We start from the raw sequence: 23533 nt of genomic DNA on the forward strand, positions 1-23533 counted from the left end.
CGAGGGTTTTTGAGCAATTCAAGCATTTCGTAAAAAAAAAACTTACTTGACGCCAGTTTGCTTTGACGTTTTGCCTGACTCGAACTGCTGCGAGCGTGCGGCCGATTTGAACTACGATCCTCTGCGTTGCACACCAATTCCAAACTCTTTAGCTATTGGTCTAATAACATATGCATACATTTTAGATTGATTTTTATGCAAAATACTCAACCAAATAGAGCACTTCTAATTCACATCAGTTACACGGTTTATTTATGTTTTTTCAAGCTCCCATGTGCGCGAGAGAGATGGCATTGTCACCAGCATAACGAAAGGCATATGGAGGAGGCAGAGAGGGGGACGGCTAGAGAAAATGAGCAGGATGCAGCTATTTTGAACGTCAAAATCCCTCGCCATGTTGTACGGGACTGTCATCCGGCGTGAAGTAGGGGTTTCCTTTTTTTTCTCCTGCCTTCAGTTCGCGTTTGTAGTTAGTTCGTGCGCGTTGCACGGCTTTGCAAATATTCCGTGCAGATATTTCGGAAAGTGGAATAAAATTGCAATCTCGTGCCGCCGCGTCCCGCGCGTATCTCGTTATCGCCATAATCTATTTGTTGCTTCTGGCCGGATACGGTAAACGCACACCCTGCAATTCCGAGTAAGAAGTGAAAAGTGCAATTGTTTAACCTCAACCACTGGTGGTAGTGGTGCTGCTGCTGTTGTTGTTTCCCTTTCCCGTTGAAAAGTGTACACACAAACATGCCTTTACACGCCACCCCGACGCCATCAGGTGTGTTTTGAAGTCGCTGTGAGGCTGATGCGCCGAAGGAACAACGGCGTAACACAGTCGATGCGTGAATTTTCGCAAACGCACTCAACTGCAACACACAAGCGAACTTCCATTGCTCGTCTGCTTCGCTGGAGCTGCTTTATACCAGCACCGCCGCTCGTAAAGAACCGCGTTCCTCCCTACGCAGCTCGTTAGAGAAGGGAAGAAGCGAATCGAACGCCGTGAAGAAAATCCCGTTGACCTACAAAAAGAACGGAACGAATGTCTTGGCCGGTCTCCGTTTCACCTTGAGAGCAACTGAACCATTCTTCGTCCCGTACTGTGCGCGTATGTCGCTGTGTGTATATGTTTAACCAAGTGCAATTCGTGCCGTATTTTATGCGAACCGCGAAACATTGCTGGCGCGTGACATCATCGAACAGTGCTGGTGATTCGACGCGAAAATAAACATTCGTTAAGTTACCATCCATCCCCCTCTGCGAGGTTAAAAGTGCGTCCATGTTCCAAGGGGCCAACACTCCAATCATCAACGACTGTAATGAAAAGCAGCGTTAACGCTTCGCCCACCAATCGAGGAAGCTTCTAGGCTGCTATAGCAACCAGCCAACGAAAACAACAGTTCCCGGATCTTCCCGGACCCAGCAAATACGCGCACACCGTGATAGAGAGCAAACCGTGAGCAACTCCCTTTGGCAGATTATGAGTGCGAGCCGATTTCCAAAGTTTCTTAAACCGGGTAAGCATCTTCAGCCGTTTTGGTTATTTGCACCATATGGTAATAATTAGCGAACCACCTTCTCCACATACAGCAAGCACACACTCACACACACGCACACTCTTGGCATCTCATTCACACGTACACGCGGGAAAAGCTAATTGAGTTTGCATGCTTAAGGGAGAAGCGATTTTCCACCACCATCACCGCAACGCCGCCAACTGATGGGGGTAACCGATTTTCACCGAGCTGGCTTCGACGTGCGACGCCGAAGGGTTGGCGCCGACGATCGAACGATCTTGGCCCGCTTTGATTACAATAACCTTTGTTGGATCGTTCGTAGTCGAAGCTAAAGACTATTCGCTGCATTGGCCAGATTGTTTGTGCTTTGCAGCAGATGTGTGGAAACGTTTTTCATGGGAAAATGATTAGAAATGCTGTTTAAATTTTAGGTTTTTTTTAGTTCCCATGCGATGCTAGTCTTGGTTTTAGTCAATTTTCTGATAATTGTCCTTAGCTTATAGGCTAAATTCTTGTATTCAGTCTCATGTTAATGCTTAGTTTAAGTCATTCTGATGCAGTCTCGTGCCTCTCCGCTTCTAGTCCCGGTTCTGGTATCTTTTCCATTATTTGCCTCTATTCTGGATCTTTTTATCAGTTCCACTCCTATCATAGCCCCATATTCAAGATCCTAATCCTGGTTCATGGTATTGGTCTTGAATTGGGTTAACCGTAGAGTTGGCAACCAGATTTACACACGTAAGTTGGCAACCGGCATACCCGGGTATTCCACACGTTTTGATGCAAAAAATTAACGATTTTCATAGGTAAACAATGCTTTCTATATTTTAATGCTGTAAGCAAGTAATGCCGACCATATATTCTCTTCTATTTCATTTATTCATTAAGTTTTTTTCATTTTAATATAAAAATAACGGTCATATTGAAATTTGGAATCGCTTGAATTTGACTCGAAAATAAGCACAATACGAAAAGAGGAAGAAGAGAAACGTCATTCTCCATACAAAATGTATGGAATACCCGGGTATGCTGGTTGCCAACTTACGTGGTAAAGTTAAAAAAAAATCAAAATAAAATACTTACAGGATGTTTAAAATTACAACTTATGCACCAAAAAATCATAAATTAAAAGTTGGGAGGCTACGGCAAATTTCAGGTCAATAAAAGCAATGAATCAAAAGTTATGGCAGTTTAAAGTTGAAAAAAATACCCGGGTATCCGGTTGCCAACTTAAAGGTTAAGGTTCTTCTTCTGCCATTTGGCGTAAACGTCTTAAGTGGACATGCCGGCCTATACAGACTTATTCAGTAGCACGCAGCGGTCCAGCGATGGTCCCGTGATACAGTCGTGAACACGACAGACTTAACAGTAAGCCCATCATGGATCCTAGTCAACAATTTATTTATTTAGTTAGTGGTACTAATTTGAACGCCATTATTGCAGTACAAGCTTCGACGAGTGAGGATGGCTAACAGCGGACGAGGACGGAGATATTTAGAAGGAACGATGACATGAATGATAGAACGAACGTCAGGAATATCGATAGTGCTAAGGATCAAACCAGCAGTGAAGCAAGCCTGAGCAAAATGCCGTCTCTTTTCTAAAGAGTTAATTCCGAAAAGTTGACTGCAACGGACTGCTAACGGGGGCAAAGGAGAAATAGGTATTATGCGCCGAATAGCGGTTCTAATGAAGAGTCTCTGTACTTTAGCCGAGTAATGCGTCTAATACTGGTAGGACCTCAAATTATGTTGGCATATTCTAATCAAAGAGGTCACAACCAGAGCAACATACAGAGTTTTAAAGCAGCGAGGATCATTGAAGTCACCTGATGTGCGAAATATTAGGCCGATAATTTGGCTGGCTGAGCTTGAGCTTCTTATTATTCTTGTTGGAGTAACAACCTACGTGATCATGCTAGCCTATACAGGCATTCGAGACTTCTTGGCAAGTACCACGCAGCCGGATAGTTTGTTTTGCTATGGGGAGACGGTTCATGCGAGGCTTGAACCCACGACAGACATGTTAGTAGGCGGAATCGCACAAATTCAATATTTGGATAAATCCATGAATCCCTGGATTTCAATCGATTTATGAATCTTAAAGACTCATGAATATTTGAAGATTCACAGATCTTTCGATCCTTGGTGATTCATGAATCCTTGATGATTCATGAAACCTTAGAGATTCATTAATCTTTGAAGATTTATGCATCTTTACTGATTCACGTATCTTTGAAGAATCTATTCGAGATTCGAATCACTCATCACTGAAGATTCATATGAATGAATCTCATCGAAAGATTCATGAAACCCTACACTAATCTATCTACTACGAGCACGAGAAAATGATTACTACAGAGCATTATTCTGGAGACACATTTAAAAAGCGGCAAAAGGAGTTAAGAAAAAAGGCTTGAACAGACATCATTTACGAAAAGAAGGATAAGGAGGGGCAGGCCAGTAGGCATTAAATATTGACGGATGCAATTCCGATTCGAATGCCTTTGCACATGCACAAAGTAGGGCGATGCCGCGATAATTGATTACATTGTCCTGATTATCTTTTTTATGTATGGGAAAAAGCCAATTGTATTTCCACAAGGTGGGGAACGTTTGGAACACTGGCTGGAATACCGACCGGACCTGGAGAATAAGAGGGTTTAAGTTTTCCGAGCACAACCTCAACCAGCTCTACATCGATGGCAGGGAAAGAGAACGTTTTCTGGAATATAATTTAAGCACTGAGACAAAGTATTTAGTATTATTAGGATGTATGTACTTGCTCCGGCATGATCATGCATGTCGTTGTGCTATAGAATGACTGGCCATTTTCGGTGCTGACCTTTGACCCCAGATAGGTGAAATTTTGGACGCTAAAATAAGATTCAGATTTGTGAAATTGAATCAGTCCTTGGAATGATTCAACGAATCTTGAATAAATAACATTTAGTTAACTTTTCTCCAACTTTTTTTTTAAATTCATGAAGTTCCCCGCAGCGGAAAAGGGCCGCTCAAAGGTCGCTGACTTCTGTTTCCACCACCTGCCCGTGAAATACTAAGATGCGGCGCCATAGCACGATGAACGACTCACGTGCAAGACGTGCCAAACAACTGCAGGAACCCACCAATTCCGGAACAGAAACGTGCGATCGTGCGTTAATGGTGCGGAATGTTAATGAGTCCACCGCGACGTAGACAGTAATAGTTGATCGATTTGAGCAACCTAGCTTTTCCATTGTGGACCATTAGAAGGGAACATTGTGTAACCCGTTCTGTCATCCACGGTTATCTCTCACTCTCGTCTCGAACGTGTATGGCGTGGGGTTGATGAGTGTGCACAAATGAACGCGCGAGTGAAACACCTCCAACGCCTCGCTGATAAGCGCAAAAGCGTACGAAGGCTAAATTCCACGCGTCATCCTAACAATCGATTAATCTCCCTCCACGAGAGAGAGAGAGAGAAGAAGAGGGCACCCGCCAACAGGTGCTTTTCATTGGCTTTGACTTATCAAAGTTTAAACACGAACGGTAAGGACAACGACGACAACCCCTTTGGAAGATGATTACGACGGACGCAAGGTGCGGCAGCACATCGGCGTGCCCAGACCGGTGCAAGTACAGTACGTGGCACTGTCAAAAACCCCCCGCGCGTCAAACACACGATACGAGTGTATTGGCCAATCTCAGCCACCATCCAACACCATCACCACCACCACCTTTATCATTGTTATCAGTGTAACGAAGTAGAGACGAGCACAAGCAAGTGTGTGTGTGTGTGTGTTGGGCCCGTCCAGTCACGGATCGCGATTTTTGCGGCGGCAGGTCACATTCTCCACCATCGGCGTGTGGTATTGGTGCGGCAGAAGTGCGCCCGACCAAAGCCTCCCCACTACGCGAACTGGACCCGCGCGCGCGAAGTGGTAATTGAATTAGTTTCGCGCATTTGCACGTTCCGATCGGGACGCTCGGACGCTTTTGGAGAACGAATTTGTGCCCGCACGATACACACCACCACCACAGGGGACACAGATTGCAATCCGCTTCCGCTGCTCCATTCGCGTTCTGTTCGGTTTGCTTTGCTGCCACTTTGCAACACTTTTGGTTGATGTAATGTTTACACATGTTTACATGGCGGTGATTTAACACACGATTATTCTAATTGTTTTTTCTCCTCTCTCTCTCTCTCTCTCTCTCTCTCTCTTCCATACTTTCCTGCCGGATAGATGACGAATCGTTTGCCTCGGAACGGGACGCGGCACCAGCGGATGATCACGTAACGTCGTTCGTCTTCAACGCCCACCAGTCGCTGAATCTTGCGGCGCAGCGCGAACGGCTCCCGATACGCCAGTACCGTGACCAGATTCTGTACTGTCTCGAGCATTACCAAACGCTCGTGCTGGTCGGTGAAACCGGATCCGGCAAAAGCACACAAGTACCGCAGGTAAGTGAGAGCAGGTGTGGTGGAGCTGGCGTGTTTTGCAGCAACCATCGAACGCCAATGGTGAAAAAAGAAATAGAAACAAAACCAATCGGCTTCAAGTGTCCCTTGAACGGTGAGGGAAATCGAACGATGTTTCCGGTGCGGTCCCATCCCGTTGATAGCGAAATGAATCACCGGCAGAAGATTAGCATTATCATGTGCAATATAGCGCGCGCTTTCTGTTCTTTAAACGAGCGCCGGTTTCTCGTCGTTCTTATCATCGCTCAGTTATTTCTCTCTTTCTCTCACTGTGGATGCCATGCGATCGTGTAATGAACCGGTCACACACTCGAAGTGGAAATAGATCTTTCTTACGGTTTGCGGCGTTGTTCCGGCAGTAGAGACGTGCTTCAGCGATGAGAACCTAACCCTGGGGTCAGAATGTTTAACGGCCACGATGATTTGTGCAAACTCACGTTGGAAACCGATCCAGTTGGCGTTGATAATTCGCTTGGTTGCGCGCGACAATCACAATCACAACACATGAAACAATCACAAAGCAAGCTTCTGCTTTCCTGCGTGGAAGTCAGTGATATCTCGTGCTCGTTGCTTCGATTTGAGCGTCGGTTTACGCATACGTTTAGCTAGGGATTTGGATTTAGAAATGATCGAATCTCTTTGGTTGAAATTATGGCACACACGCGCAGTGCGCGCGCGCAAAATCTCTCACGTGTGCAGGCCGGACGGGCTTTGTTGATTGCGTTTGCGTGCGTTTGGCGTATTTGTTCGTTACGGGATAAATTGGGTAGTTAACAACGAGATGGTGTAGTCATATAATTGTTTATTATGTGTTTTTTAAGCCGTGCATTATTACGAACCTGTCTTGATATCATGTGCTTCGTCTTGATATCATGCTATTTGAATCGATTATAGCAGATGTGTCTATATATTTTTTTTTCCTAATTTCGTGTATAGGAGTTAGTACTCTTAATGTTATTTATCCTCTACCCGAAAACAAAGGGCATGAAGAGCTCTTGGAATCTGTTTAATGGATTTTATTAATTTTAGGAATTACAATGTTGGTATTAGTGATGGAAAAAAATGAAGTTTTGGTCGGAATCGATTCCGACTAGCTTAAATTTTTTATGGGATCGATTCCGGATAGTAGGTCCGGAATCGATTTCCGAAATCGGCTTCGGAATTGGCTCCGGAATCGGCTACCGAATTGGAATCGGCCCCGGAATCTGAATTGGATCCGAAATCAGATTTGGGTTAGGCTTCGGTAGATAGGCGTTTTGGGTCCAATGATACTACGTATTGATAGCCGCAAAAGAATCAAAGTTTACCTGTAAACTATCCCCTCTCTTGGAGATTCCTGGACTATTTTCCGGACTAATTCCGGACCTAATTCCATTTCTTTAATTGGTCCAGAGTCAACTTCGGAATCGGCTCTGGAATCGGCTCCGAAGTCGACTCCCGAAACAACTTTAGAATCGGAATCGATTCCAGTATCAGAATCGGCTCCGGAATTGATTCCGAACACAGAATCGGAATCGAGTTGGTCCGATTCTGAGTTCCCACCACTAGCGAAGAGCTCTTGGAATATGTGTTTTATGGATTTTATTATTTTTTGGAAGTACAATGTTGGAATCGCTGATCTGCGTTAATTTCCAGCGGTTGCTTGGATGCGTTTAGTTTAGCTTAGGCTGGAAATAGACGAACCGAGATCGCCGCGGTACCGCGAAATTCGCGCCTTGTTTATAACAGTTGTAGAACTTGTAGTTGGGCTGTCAAATCTGCCGCGCCTCCGATGGCGCCTGCTGTTTCGTAGAGATACACATCTTCCGTATTCCTGAGATTTTCGCGGTAGCGCGAAACGATTGTTTTTACTTTTTCTGGTGAATTTGTTTGAAAAAAAACATGTAGAGAAACGAGTTTTGTATTTTATTTTGCATAGACTATGTGAAATAAATAATTTGATTCGCAAATTGATAAAAAATATTTCTTCTTGGCACATTCAATCGTCACCAGACCTCGGATGGTTCCATACACGAACTGCGTTTTATCTCGCCTATCTGTCAGATTTTATAACAGAATTGACAGCTCAAGTCATACACGATTTTCGCAGTACCGCGACAATCTCGGATCGTCTATTTCCAGCCTTACATCCATACAATAGCAACCGGAACGATTTCGAATAAGTGCTCCAAGGAACTGTCCTGGAAGCTTGAAAATCAGAAGATACGTGTCCTACTTGAGGTGGTCGTCACTTTAGGTCCCAAGATATAAAAATGTCACGTTAATATTTCTACAAAAAAGTTGTTGCATCCCGAAAACCGGTCGGATGCCGGCTGTCGAGACTAATTAACTACCCGATTAGTCAATCATTGCTTAGAGCGACGATCCAAACGAGGCTTGCACCCAGGACGGGCATGTTGTTAAGTCGTTCGAGTCAAAACCACTGGGACAGATTCAGGTATTATTTTTGGAGACGAATTAAATAGGCAACAGTATCAGGGCCCGGAATGGAGTCAGGATCTTTTCTAGGACCGATATGGAATCTCAGAGAATCTCATCTCAGACCGATTAATCAGTTCAAGGAGTAGTCGGGGTTTGGGATCAGTTCCAGTACCGGTAGGTATATGTTACAGGATCTGTAACATATACTAGTTACAGGGTATATGACATTTTTGTAGAATTTGGCTCTTTCGGTCGTAAAATTTGTCGACGGCTGGTATAGGGCCAAGATTAAATCCAGCCCCGGTATGGGATTGGGATCAATTCCACAGCCGGCTTGGTGTACTGTTGGGTTAATCTGATTCAGATTTATGAATCTGAATGAATCTTTTAATGAATTCAATGAATGTGAATCTCGGTTAGAAATATTCATGATTCCTAAAAAAAATCATGAAACTCAAAGATATGAGAGACGCATGCAGTCGTGAGGCTCAAAGACTCTATGAACAAATAAACCAACCAACCAACCTCAACAGATTCATGAATATCAAAAGATTCACGAATTTCGAAATGTTCATGAATCTCCAAAGATCTCGTCAGTGGTCATACCAGCCTATACAGGCTCTTGAGACTTCTTGGAATGTACAATCCTGCCGGATAGTTTGTTTTGCTACAGAGAGACGGTTCATGCAAGGCTTGAACCCACGACGGGGATGTTGTTAAGTCATGCAAGTTACACACTGTACCACTGATCCAAGGAAACCACCAATTTATGGCAATTTGACAATCGCTACGATAGTTCTCAAATTCGATCGAGTTTGGGAAAGTGGCTGAATATTTTTAAAATCATACATCCCTAAAGATTTATGAATCACTTGGAAGATTCGTGAATCTTAATGGATACCTGAATCTTGAAAGATTCATGAGTCTAACGAGATTCGAATCTCTCGTCCCTTTAGATTCATATGAGTTCTGAATGAGTTCTTCATGAGTCGGTATGATTTCTTAATGATGTTTTTCTTAATGTGGAGTTAAAAGTCACAAGGAATTTGCATTTATATTTTCAAAAATCCCAAGTTTTTTAATACTTCTGAAAATATAGTGCAAAACCCTGTAACCGGGCCAAATTCACTAGTGTTTAAAAAATATCTGAGATGATGTACTAGCTGTGGACAAGTGTGAAAGCAATAACAAGACGTCAAAGGTTTTGTCGTGCCCCGTGGACAAGAAAATCCATTAACTATTGCTATGGATTAATACAGTAAAGTGCATTTTTTGGCAGTAAGATCATAAAAGAAGCGCACGCGGAATGTGGAATCTATAGATTTGATCAACCCTTCTACTCTAAGGATAATCCTTTTGTCAAGCAAACGTCTCCCCTTAGTCGCCCAAAATATCTCGGACGCACACTCAGCATGTCACAGTAACGACAAAACAAACAAAATCGACCCGATGGTTCGCATGGCCTCGCGAGCAAAAGGCGCACACGTGGCACGATACACTAAATCATTCATCCTATCTATCCTAACGATAGGTATGCATCTAACATCGTAAAAATGGGCTATACTAATGAGGCGAACGCCTGATGTGTCCTGTACACTATTTTTAGCTCAACCCCCATCATCAGACAGTCAGTCAAGCCCACTGTGTTTGATCGCTCCTGTTTGTGTGGTACCACCAAATGATGTTGTGCCGGCTCCTAACGTAATTGTGACACGTTAGGAAGCGAATGTCACCCAGGTTCAGGAGAGATGGTGCGTTTTTGGCTTGTCCCTCTCACACTCTTGGTCGTATCGTATCGAAACGATCTAAACTATTTATGGCGGGACTATCAACAGTTTATGACGCCCCCAGATCGTCCGTCCCGTACCCGTGTATTAACCGACACGATACATTCGAAGCCACGCCAAGCCAAAACACTCACAACCAAGCCATTCCGGAGGTCGGAATTTTCGTGTGCAATATTTATGAAATCGAAATCGGAAGGATATTTTCGGGCTTTCCTTTGAAATACGGACGGTGTCATCGTACCCAACCGGAATATTTTCACAGACACACACGCTCGGAACTATGGAATGGCCCCAAACATATTGAACCCTCCGCCCTTGTGAGCCTTGCGTGTGCTTGTTTCTTTGGTTTTGCTCCAATTTCATATGCATGCGAAGAATAGTGCAGAAAACAAAGACCGCGGACACATGATGTCGTAGGAAAACTGAGCTCATGTTGATTTGGTTTAACACGTCGAGGCCTTTTTGTTGTGCCCACAAAAAACGGGTTTAGAGAAGATACCTTCTCCTCAGTAGTGATAGCGCATTGCGTTTTCTACACCGTCTTCTTCTGCGTCTTTCCTCGGTGTTTGAACGCACAAAGTGTTTTGGGCCTCGTTGTGGCGTGGTCGAAGCATGATAGTCGTCGCTTTTGCCAATCTAGTACTCACTGACCACCGATACGCTTGTTTGCGCACGAAAGTTTTTCGTGTCTGCAACGAAAAGGACTGGTTTGCGGACAAAATCAGTGAAAGTGGTCGCTGCTGCTGCTGTTTGCTTATTGTGGTCGTTTTATTTCTGTGATATTGCGGGAAATTTTGATAGTGAAAAGCGTTCATAAAAGCTGAATTTCTAAAATAGGTAGCTAATTTTTAAATATTAGGTCATTTTTACGGCGTTTTTTAAGTGTAACGGCATTAAAACTCCTTTTAATCGAGATTGGCAACATCCTTCGCTTGCATGTTAATCCCCTCCCATTCCCTACGCTACAAAAGCTCCCACCGTTTTTCTGCTCCGTTAAGCGATTTGTATTCCATTTTAGCTTTTGCGGCTCGAAAATCGACCCCTCAGTACCCATGCCCTCTCGGGACACCGAGCAAATCCGTTCGCTCGCCATCCATAAGTTCCTCCCCACCTTTTGTGCATTATTCAAATCACTCATTCCTCAATCTCCACCCACAACGAGGACAACGATGAATGGATGGACACGGCAAGCGAACGAACGAATAGAAGAAAGGGGACATAAAAACGCGCGCAACATGAAAAGCACCCAACTCACCCACTCACCAGTTCTATTTTATGTTTCGTCCTACATCCGGGTTTCCTTGGCTTTCCCGCTGTGGGTAAATCCCTATTCCCTATTTAACCCATTCACCCCCCCCCCCCCTCCCCTCCCGGAACCGTTCGATTTTCTAACACGACCACCAACGCTCTCGGTTCGGACCTATGAAAAGGATTGGCGCTTTAGTGATATTACCTTGATAATGTGACATTTCCCGACCGCGCCCCGGGCCACACTACTCTTACAATTGTGTCACCGTTTTCTGTCCCTCGGCCTCGGAATTCCCCAAAACGTGCACGCTGGTCCTTTCCAACCGTCACACAACAACGTTCAGGGCGATACGAAACCCCAACCAAATACACACACACACACACGATGTCAAGGACTCGCGGGGTAGTGTATGGAGTAGTGGTGGGTGCTCGGAATCGGACCTACTCGTTTCCGATTCCGTGTTCGGAATCAATTCCTGAGCCGATTCCGAAGGCTATTCCTTAGTTGAATCTGGAGCCGATTCCGGAGTGGACTCCGGAGCGGAATCGGAATCGACTCCGGAATCAGAATCGGGTCCGCAATAGGAATCGATATTGGAATCGCAATTGGTGCGGTAACGGAATCAGAATTGACTCCAGAAAAGGAATTAGTTCCGGAATGAGAATCAATTCTTGAATTGAAATAGGAAGTTTCAGAAGCGAAATCAGTCGGGAATCTCGATGAGAATGGATCGTTTACAAATAAATTTGGACTCAGCTGTCAATACGCATCATTGGACCCAAACGCCTTTTCCGATTCCGAAACCGAATCCGATTCAGGAGCTGATTCCTATTCCAAAGCCGAATCCATTTCCGATTCTGGGGCCAATTCCTGTTCTGATTTCAGAACCGATTCCGGTTCCGATTCTGGAGCCGATTCCGGAATCGATTCCGACAAAAAACTACGTTTTTCCCATCACTAGTATCAACTAGTATTTTTCCCACGAAAGGATCAACTCGCGGCGCGAATGACGCCATACTCTCATACTCCATACGGTCTCCATCGGTCGTGTCGTGTGTCCCGAGCAATGTCTCACTTATGCAAATTGCTGCACTCTTCCATCGTTTCGTGACTTTCAGTTTCAAATGGACGCGGTGGGGTCGCTCCCCCCTATCCACGTCTTCCTGTGGTTGGGGAGTCCGTCTCCGTGAATGGGGTATTGAACGATGAATTATAGATTGGTGCAGCCCACTTCTTTTTGCTTTTGTGAAGGTACCACTTTACAGATTCTATCACCCTCTATCACCAGGGGTGGTGAAGGTATGCAATCCTTGCACAAAGCGCACAAATGGCGCTTCGGAATGAAGAAGAAAAAAGATTGTCGCCATAAAATATGAAAACCGACACAGGACGGGTAAACAAGTTGTTCAATTTGTTGATATTGACGTGCTGATACACTGTACTTAAATTGATTCCTAGATCTTTATGAGTTTCCAATTCGCGATGGGGTTTTCCGTACTTAGGCACAAACTAACCTTTAGGACACGCATTGGTCCCTTGCAACATTTCCTGTTTCTGTTTGCTCTGTTCCGCATTCAGCGCACATCCAATGCACATGCACACACTAGTGGACACACTCAGCAATATTTTTGCATCCGTCATCAGCAAATGCGACAGCACTACCACTACTACTACTGCTACTCGGTTTTGTTTCAACCCTTTCTTTTTGTTTCTCTTTCCGTTTCGTTTCAGTTCGTCGCTGTGCTGTAGAACTGCTGCGAACAGAACAGGCGCAACGAACGAACCTCCACGTCCCTTCCCTCCGCCACCCCTCCCGTTTGTTGTGAGGCACATCGTGGGTGTGCCCGGATCGCGAAGGAAAGGACGCTAGCACGCAGTGACCGAACGAACAAACGGACGGGAGCAAAACGAACGGTTCTTAGTAGTAGTTGGTGTCGTTGTCGTTGTGTTGGTCGTGGTAGTAGTGGTGTTTTAGTCATTGTCCACCTGTTAGTCAGGGACCACAGGGGGACCGTGTCAGAGTCGCGCTGGTCAGTTAGTCTTTTGTGGTCGATTGTCACACACACAATCGTTGAAGTCTGGGAAGTGTACCCAATAGTTGTTAAGTTAAGTTTTTGTTATCACCTCCATAGGGAAGTGGGAATATAGTTGTAGGTTAACTAAAGAGAGAGAGAGAGATAAATAGGGAACGATAAGGTTAAACATAGTGAAATACATCTAGGAAAGGTTTTTTTTTTATTTTAACGTATTGTTTGAAGGACCAAAAAGTAATCCTATTTATAGCAGAACGGTACACAACACGAGTAAAAACAACCATGGTGGGTCCGAGTTCGCAGGTCAGCAAGATACTGCTGTCGCTGCTGTTTCTGCTCATCGCGTTCTTCGCCTGGATGGACGTGAACCTGTACATTCGCATCCAGGACTATCCGATCCGGGACACCGATCCGTTCCTGCTGGCCGCCAACAGCACACTGCTGAAGCCCGCCTCCGCCGGTAGCCACCCGAGCACGGTCACCTCACCCCTGCTTGCCGCGTCCTCCTCGATGCCGCTGCAACTGAACCGACACATCGTGCGGTACGAAGACGTGGCCTGGGTCAACTGTGACCTGAACCCGCTCTGTGACGTCACCGTCAAAGCGATGATGCTGGACCACACGAACCACTACCTGTTCGCACCGATCGCGACGATCGTCGACAATGTGGCCGGCTTTTCCCAGGGCGATCTGGTCACCCCGAACATGATCTCCTTTTTCCACGTGTTCGTCGCGATCGCGGCCGGCCGGATGATTGCGTCCGATTCGCTCGGCTACCGGCGGATCGGGGTGGTGCTGTTCCAGTTCCGCACCTTTCTGGACGATCTGGACGGGCATGTGGCGCGGGCGAAGAAACACATCCGCGGCGAACGATCGGACATTGGTTCGGCGGGCTACTACATCGACGGGATCTGCGACGGGCTCGGGTGCATTGCGCTGATGATTGGGGTGTTTGTGTTTTTGAAAAACAATCCACCCCGACGGGGATACACCCAGCTGCAGTCGATCATACCGGTGTCGGAGTCAAAGTCCGGGTCCGAGTCGGGCGTCATTTACAAGGTCAAGGTAACGACGAAGAAGGTCGCCCGGAAGGTGCTGTGCTACACCGGCATGCTGGTGCTCAGCTCGACCGGCTGGAACCGGTACATCGCGATCTACCAGGATATGCTCGAGCGGGAGAATGTGACGCCGGCCCAGTACCTGCACCAGGAGTCGGTGTTCCGGTCGACCGGGTTCTTCGTGATCGCCTGGCTGTGGCGCATCTTTAACGTGCACGCGCTGCTCCACTTTCTGCTGCTGAGCGTGTTCTGTGATAAGCTGTGGGAGTACCTGCGCATGATCCAGTACGCCGGGTACGTGGCGCTGCTCGTGATCATCAGCTTCGCCGAGATGCATCTGCTCGGCGTGCAGACGTTCATCTACAAGTCGCTCACGGTCAACAATACCTCGTTGTGATTGCGCTAAACATTGCGCAAAAAAGCGCCGCGGCGGCTTGTCAACGATTGTTGTTTTATTATCTTTTTTTTATTTCAGTTTCATCATTTATTGTATTTTGTGTATGTGTTCCCCATACACGTGTGTGCCCACGTGTATGTGTGTGTTTAGGATTATATTATACAGGCGTGCGGTGTGTAAGTGTTAGACATTTTCACCGCAAACCCCCTCCACCCTTTTCCGTCACTGAAACATTACGAAAACCACGAAATTATTATCAACAAATGCTAAAACAATAAGCAGCCCTCCCTTCCTTATTAAGCCTTAAGAAGAAGCGTTTAAAGCAGGTGTGAATGGATTATGTTGCGCGCTCGAACCTAGTAAGAGTATTGCAATTGCATTCGGACGGTTAGGACGTCCGTTATGTATGTGTGTGTGTTTTTGTTTTTTGTTTTAGATGAGATCATTGTATATCTACATATTATGTATGTGTTGTATAGTGTGATACAAGCGCGAACCGGACGCGTCTTATATTTATCGTGAGAGATAAAGCGCGTCTGCAGAGCAATTTGTCGTAAAAAAAATCAAAACCAGCCTTCATTACTATTAGTACGATCCTTTCTATCTACATATATATACTATACATGATGCTACTTTCTACACGCGCGCGTGTGCGTGTTTATGCTGTATTTTAGTAATCCGTTTTCTAGTACGTCAGTGTACAGTGTTGTAGTAGCAAGCACCAAGCCACTCAGAACGCATCCAGAGGGCGCTAGAGAGTTCTTTATCAATTGAAAAAAAAAACAACAACAAACCAATTGTGTACAGTGATTAATGGCTAATATTTGTACTGATTTTTTAACACACCGGTGTGGAATAGTTATATATTTCTAGGCAAGAGGTTATTTTCTCTCAAGTACCGCTACTTTTACGAACATGTGTGTGTGTGCGTGTGTGTTTGTAAGAAAATCCACTGATGAATTCTGTCAGCTGGGTCATCGCGCTAGCGCGCTTACCCTTTTGGTCGCCTTGTTGTGTAATTTGTTAGCAGCTAAATAATGCAGTTCAGCGCCACACTCACTAATCACACTACTAGCAAATACACAGGCAAACGGAGGTGCGTTCATTAACGTGTTCTCTACTAATCAACAAGCGGCATAAATAAGTTCGCCCTCCTTTTATGCTGTCCCTCTCATTTTCCCTCCATCCGGGGAGGATTTGTTGTGTCCTTTCGTCCTCGTTCGTCGTTCGTCCATTTCCCTGGACAGCATAACAAATCGACGACGGGGCAAACACGGCTTGTTCTTAACATTTAACCGTGACTTTAACAAAACAAAACAAAAACGGAGTGAGAGATGTGTCATTCTTGCCAGGAGAAAACAAGAAGAAAAAAACAACATTTAACGGATGTTATAAAACAAAATATATTAGAGAGAAATAAATATTAAGATCCGGGAGAGCGAGAGAAAGAAAATGGGACAAAATGAAGCGATAGAGAGATTGTGGATTATTTATAATGAGGAAGAATATATATATAAAGAGGGAAAACAGAGAGAAAAAGATATCTTTGCGTTGTGACTGTTGTCGCAGAATTTGCAAACTCTATGAGGTGCGATTATCAAAAATCGAAAAAAAACAAATCACACACAAAAAATAACAGATTAAATAAAACTATTAAAAATGTCCAGCTGTTTGTAATAATGCTGTTGTATTATTATTGCCTTTATTTTAATGATTGGGAAATTAACTCCATGATCTACACAGCGCATCGTCTCTTCTCCGAACCGAACCGAACAATGTCTCTACTACATGACTGACATGTTTACTTTTAGCTGTCCAAACATTTTTGGATGCTTACTGAATCCTTTTTAAATTCGTCTCACGATTCATTAACCTTTTTGTGTTTGTTTTTTTAATTCGTTCTTATTTTATGTACAGATCTTTTCCCACTTGTCTTTGAATTTTTGGTATCGTTTCAAAATTTTCGAATTAAATTATTCAACATATTTTGGGTAACAGTCAATAAATCGTAATATGAGCTGAAACATTTTCGGGAATATAAAAAAAAACCCACACAACATACAAAAGATTTTTTATATAACTATCGCTTTGATCCATTGATCTTTTATAAAGATTCATACATAAGAACTTACAGTAATGAGTTATTTAAATCCTGCATGGAATCTCCAAAGATACATGAATCTGTAAAGATTGATGATCCTCTGAAGAGTCAAAAGTCATTAGAGTCATGAATCTCTAGAGGTTCACTTGTCTTCTGGAGATTCATTAATCATTAAAGAATCGTAAATCGTCGATAGTTCATATGAATCGTGGAATTTTTGATTTTTAAAAGATTTATTTGTATTTTATGGATCACATCAGGCATTAAAATACAAAGTATCATTCAGAATATTGATTAAAATTCATTAATCTCAATCAGTGTTACCCATCTCTAGTATAAACGTGAAACTCAATTTCAATGGTTCATATAATAATTTATATAAATAACCATAAAAATCATAAAAAAATCTATTATTCATATGAATTATAATAGATTCATATTTATGTTCCATGATTTATGATTCTCTAAAAGTTCACGAATCTCCTATCTTCAACGACAGATGAACCTCTAGAGATTCGCGACTCTTCAGAGACGTTTGACTCTTAAGAGGATCATCAATCTTTACAGATTCATGAATCTTTGATATCTTCTTAAGACTCCGTTTGATTCAATCGTTATTATTACAAATATGACCAACAAAGACAATTTGGAATAGAATCTATAAGAACTCTTCATTCTGCGATCGAATGATCTTTCAATAACTAAAAATCAACGAATCAAAATATTCCTTAGGACCACCCTTTCATATTTGGATCATATTCTCTCTTTCCAGTACCTGTACGAGTTCGGATGGCACACCAAGGGCCTGATCGGCATTACGGAGCCGCGCCGCATCTCGGCGATCACGCTCGCCGACCGGGTCGCAACCGAGCGGGGCGAACTGTGCGGCGAAACGGTGGGCGTCTCGATCCGCTTCATCTCCAAGTGTGACCCGGCCCAGACCAAGATCAAGTACATGACCGAGGGCATCCTGCTGCGGGAGATGCTGGCCGATCCACTGCTCACCCAGTACGCCGTCATCATGGTGGACGAGGCGCACGAGCGCAACACACTCACCGATACAGCTCTGGGGTTGCTGAAGAAGATTGCCCGCAAACGACCAAACCTACGCATCATCATCTCATCCGCCACGGTTGATGCGGAGTTGTTTCGCGATTTTTTCAACCTAAAGTCCAAGGGTGCAGCTAAAGACACGGCCGTCATTCTGACGGTGGAGGGTCGGATGTATGCGCAGGAAATTTATTACCTACGCGATCCGTGCCCGGACTATGTGAAGGAGACGGTCAACACGGTGATGAAGATCCATCGGGCGGAAGGGAAGGGTGATGTGCTGGCGTTTCTTACTGGGCAGGAGGAGGTGCTGCGGGCGGTCGATTTGTTACGCGAGCATGTGGAGGCGAGCGGCAAGGAGGACATGCAGATACTGCCGATGTACGGGACGCTCTCGAATGCGGATCAGCTGAAGGTGTTCTTTACCGCGCCGAAGGGCGTCCGGAAGGTGGTGCTGGCGACAAACATTGCCGAAACGTCCGTCACGATTCCCGGCATTGTGTATGGTAAGAATTGTTAGGACTAAGTTTTAAACAAACTCGTTGTCGTTCGATGGTAGCAGAAAAAGGTGCTAGAGAGGAGTAGGATATTGTATAGGTTTCTGTACTGGGTCAGGGTAGTGATCCTTTGCTTGGATGATACAGGTACAGTTTTGGGACCGGAATGAAAAAGGGAGTAGTTTCAGGAAAGGTATGGGTTCATGATCAGTTCCAGGAATGGTTTGAGTATGGTATCAGTTCCAGGGACTGAGTTGGTTGAGGATAATTTCCAAAATTGGTTTAGGTATAGGTTTAGGTATCAGAATAATTTCTAGGACTAGTATGGATTAAGCATTAGTTCCAGGATCGTTTAAGATCAGTTCCTGGACCTGTATGGATTCAGTATCAGTTCCAGATCCGGTAGGGGTTCAGTATCAGTTTAAGGATCGGTATCAATTCCAGAACCTGTATAGGTTCGAAGTCGGTTCCAGGACCTATATAGATTCAGGATCAGTTTCAACCTGTCTGGGTTCGAGATCGGTTATAAGACTTACATGGATTCGGGGTTGGTTCCAGGAACGGGGTATGGTTTCAGTATCAGTTCAGTATCGTGTACAATTTCAGGATCTGTATGGATTCAGTATCATATCCAGAACCAGTATGGGTCCAGTATCAGTTTTAGAATCGGCATGGATTTGTTATCAATTTCAGGACTTGTATGGGTTCAAGATAGGTTCCAGGACCTACATGGATGCGGAATCGGTTCCTTGACCGGTATGGATTCAGTATCAGTTTTAGGATCGGTATGGGTTCGTGATGAGTTCCAGGACCTTTATGGGTTCGTAATCGGCTCGAGGACCAGTATGGGTACTGTATCAGTTCCAGGACCGGTATAGGTTCGAGATCAGGTCCAGGACCCTATGGGTTCGGGAGCAGTTCCCGGACAGATATGGGTTCAGAAGCAGTTCCAGAATCGGCATGGATTCGGGATCGGTTTCCGGATCGGTTTGGGTTCGTGATGAGTTCCAGGACCTATATGGGTTCGTAATCGGTTTCGGGACCGGTATTAGTACTGTATCAGTTCCAGGATCGGTATGGGTACTGTATCAGTTCCATGACCGGTATGGGTTCGAGATCAGGTCCAGGTCCTCAATGGGTTCTGGAACAGGTATAAGAGCTGTATGGGTTCGGGATCGGACCAAGGACTGGTATGGGTTCAGTATCAGCTCCAGGACCGGTATTGGTTTTAGGAGCAGTTCCAGATCCGGCATGAGTTCGGGACCGGTTCCCGGACCGGTATGGATACAATATCAGTTCCAGGACCGGTAAGGGTTGATGATCGGTTCATGGAGCAGTATAGGTTTGTGATCGTTTCCAGGACCGGTATGGGCTCAGTGTCCATTCCTAAACCAATATGGATTCAGTATCAGTTCCAGAACCGACATAGGTTCAGTATCAGTTCCAGGACCGGCATGGGCTCATGATCGGTTTAAGAATCTATGTGGGTTCATAATTAGTTCCAGAACCGGAATGGATTCGTTATCAATTCTTAGGCCGATACGGGCTAGGAATCAGTTGCAGTTGGTTCCAGTTGGTATGGATTCAGGATCCATATCACGATTGGTTTTCGTTGAGTATCTGTTACAGAACCGGTTAATGATCAGTTCCGGTACTAACACCGATTCTGGATAGGTAGCAGAGCATGGATGCAGGATATATTTCAGCATGAGTATAGGTTCAGTACCAGTTCCAGGACCAGTATGTTTCAAATCCGTTATAGGTTCAGGATCAGTCCCAGAACCGGTATGGGTTCACCAACAGTTTCACTTCGGGTGATGATTCAGAACCATGTTTTGAATTTCATCCAAGCATTCCTTGTATGTAAGAGCCAACTGGGAATTGCGTTGTCATTAAAAACCCTAACCCTTTAACCATGCCAACGTAACTATAACTATATATTCTTGCTCTCTCCTCTTTTCCAGTTATCGATTGCGGCTTTGTGAAGCTCAAATGGTACTCGGCGGACAGCACGACGGACAGTTTGGTGGTAGTACCAGTAAGCAAAGCGGCCGCCGAACAGCGTGCTGGCCGTGCCGGGCGTATTCGTAGCGGCAAAGTCTACCGACTCTACACGGAAGAAGCGTGGGAAAAGCTGCCCGAACACACACCGCCCGAAATGCGCCGGTCGGACCTTTGCAGCACGGTGCTCTTCCTGAAAGCGCTCGGTATCGATAACATCCTGCGCTTTACCTTTCCATCGCCACCGCCGGCCAAAAACCTGCTCGCCTGTCTCGAAACCCTTTACGCACTGGAAGCGCTCGATGCGGAGGGCCAGCTAACGTCCCCCGTTGGATATTTTCTTGCCGAAATGTCCATCCCACCGATGATGGCAAAGATGCTGTACAAAGCGGGCGAAATGGGCTGCTCGGAGGAGATTCTCATCATCATTGCGATGCTGCAGGTACAGTCCGTGTTTTCCAAACCGGCCGGCGGTCAGGCGGCGATCCGTGGGCGGATCGCAAAGCGCAACTTTGAGGTAGCGGAAGGTGATCTCATCACGCTGCTTAACGTGTACTGTGCGTTCGTGGAGTCGGGCCGAACGAAGGAGTTCTGTGGCCGCAACTTCCTCATTTACCGCAATCTAAAGCGTGCGCATGAAATTAAAACGCAACTCGCGGGCATGCTGGAAAGGGAGTTAAATATTCCGCTCCTTTCCGCCGGTGGCAATGTGGAAACGATTTGTCGCTGCATTGTGGCTGGGTTTTTCCCGTACGCGGCCTATCTGCACCATTCGGGGGTGTATCGGACGGTGCGGGGCAACACGGAGCTGAGCATACACCCACTGTCCGCCCTGTACACCGAGCAGCAGCCCCAGTGGGTGGTGTTCTGTGAGCTGATTCATACGACCAAGCTGTTCATGAAGGATTTGACCGTGATTCAGCAACAGTGGCTACCGGAGATAGCGCCCCACTACTACCACAAGGTGACGGTGCGTGACCATCTGCTATAGAAGTGTGAACGAGAAACGAGAAAATCTTTTTTTAAATATATACAAATACACTTTAACAACACTTAGTTTTATTGGCCAACCGTCGTAAGCGTTCGAACCAGTTCCCTCAACACTTCGCTCGTCGTACAGTCGGGCAGTTCCTTCACGCACGCTTTGCCCGTTCCGGCCAGCTCACCGACGCGCGGATCGATCGGCAGCGTGCCGAGATGGGGCACCTTGGCCAGCTCCGCCAGCGAATGTCCACCGCCGGACGAGAAAATGTTCGTACATTCCGAACAGTTCGGGCACACGAACCCGCTCATGTTCTCCAAGATCCCCAGTATCGGAATGCCTGTCTTCTTGCAGAACGTCACCTCCTTCCGCACATCCTCCAGGGCCATTTCCTGCGGTGTCGTCACGATAATCGCACCCTCCGTGCGGACCATCTTCAGACACTCCATCACGGTGATGTGCTCGTCGGACGTGCCGGGCGGTGTGTCGATGATCAGATAGTCCAGCTCGTCCCAGTTCACGTCCTCGAGGAACTGCTTAATCATGGCGGTCTTTTTCGGCCCGCGCCAGATGACGGCATCGGAACGATTTTTCAGCAGAAAGCCGATCGACATCACGGCCAGCCGCTTTTCCGCGCTAGTGTACACCGGCACCCAACCCTCGTCGCACTGGTGCACATCGCGATCCTCCAGCCCGAGCAGGTACGGTACGGAAGGGCCGCAGAGGTCGATGTCGAGCAGGCCAACCTACAATGGAGGGGGAACATGCGTGTGTTAAGATTGGCCTCAGCGAGCTGATAAGAAAAGATGGATTGTGTGCACTTTACCTTGTGATCGGCTTCGGCCAGCGTTAGGGCGAGCTGTGTGCTGACGGTAGATTTTCCTACCCCACCCTTACCAGAAAGCACAAGGATAATGTGTTTCACTTTGTCTAACATTTTGGCAAAGATTGTATCAATTTCACAGTGGAATGACTAAGTTCCTGTGGGAGAGCGGTGCGTGCGATGAAATTCAAAACAAAACAAACCAGAAACAGCTGACAGCAGCTGATTTGACAGCAACGAGCGAACGTGACGACTCAAAGCGTTCAAAACTGCTGTTATTTGAGGAGCAGCTAGGGTGCTCTCTACTACGATCTACATTAGTGATGGATAAAGTTGGCAAATAGTCGGATTCGCCTCCGATCCGACTTTGAAAATTTCGAAATCGACTCCAGGAGGTAGGTCCAGCCAGCTTTATCTGGAGCCGTCCGGAATCGTCAGAATCGGTCTAACCATAGTCGGAGTCAGATCGGAGTCGTGGGTGCACTCCAGAGAGCTAACCACCCCAAACGCCACAGATTAAGCTTAAACGACTGAAAAATCAAATACAGTGAACCCTCTCTTATTTGACACCTCTCCAATTTGAAAAACCTCGCTTATTTGAACATTTTGCACAGTCCCTTGATTTCCAGTACATTTTTGTTCCTCTAATTTGGAAAACCTCTGAAATCTGTGTCCCTCTTATTTGTGTATGGTGTTGCCATGGTTATTGAATGATGTATGCTCAAATTGGCGATTCTGTTCGCAGTTTCCTATAGCAACAGTTAAGGCTGCATACTAAATGTTCTGTCTCTTTCTTGTTTGTATGAACCTTTCATTCACTTTCAACCTCTGTAATTTGAAAACCCCTCTTATTCGACAGTCCCATCGCCTCTCAAATAAGAGAGGGTTCACTGTATCCATAGAAAAAATGAAAGCTATATATGATATGAATAGTCGCTTGGTCAGATACCATTGAACATTATTAAAACCGCACTTGCTTCAGTGCTGGTGGTTTCCATTGGAGTTTAATATTTAAACAATCGTATCGCTGTTCTAGTTCTAGCGATGCATGCTTTAATGCGAAACCATCAGTACAGAAGAAATGAGAAAGATCTCCTCCAAGCGAGGAAGCTCCACTGGTTAGGTATCCCACAAACAGATGGCACCACCAGCTTTTTTGCTATTTTTA

The 23533-nt window shown here is 45.5% G+C and overlaps 3 protein-coding genes across 3 annotated transcripts; 2 read left to right on the top strand and 1 right to left on the bottom strand.

Moving 5' to 3' along the window:
* The first annotated feature begins 56 nt into the window (after positions 1-56).
* Positions 57-21610, top strand: LOC120959223 (probable ATP-dependent RNA helicase DHX35). Its single transcript, XM_040382475.2, has 4 exons — positions 57-1505; positions 5731-5948; positions 17785-18568; positions 20524-21610. Exons 1-4 carry the CDS (start codon positions 1469-1471, stop codon positions 21549-21551), a joined length of 2067 nt encoding a protein of 688 aa, XP_040238409.2. The 5' UTR covers positions 57-1468; the 3' UTR covers positions 21552-21610.
* LOC120959226 (ceramide phosphoethanolamine synthase) lies at positions 5834-16591 on the top strand. Its single transcript, XM_040382480.2, has 2 exons — positions 5834-5948; positions 13155-16591. The coding sequence occupies exon 2, from the start codon at positions 13739-13741 to the stop codon at positions 14909-14911; it is 1173 nt and encodes a 390-aa protein (XP_040238414.2). The 5' UTR covers positions 5834-5948; positions 13155-13738; the 3' UTR covers positions 14912-16591.
* Positions 21598-22581, bottom strand: LOC120959227 (cytosolic Fe-S cluster assembly factor NUBP2 homolog). The gene is made up of 2 exons (XM_040382481.2): positions 22369-22581; positions 21598-22288 (listed from the first exon to the last, which is right to left on the bottom strand). The coding sequence occupies exons 1-2, from the start codon at positions 22477-22479 to the stop codon at positions 21620-21622; spliced, it is 780 nt and encodes a 259-aa protein (XP_040238415.2). The 5' UTR covers positions 22480-22581; the 3' UTR covers positions 21598-21619.
* Positions 22582-23533: the final 952 nt, after the last annotated feature.

The sequence above is a fragment of the Anopheles coluzzii genome, chromosome 3, assembly GCF_943734685.1.
Source record: "Anopheles coluzzii chromosome 3, AcolN3, whole genome shotgun sequence".
Lineage (NCBI taxonomy): Eukaryota > Metazoa > Arthropoda > Insecta > Diptera > Culicidae > Anopheles > Anopheles coluzzii.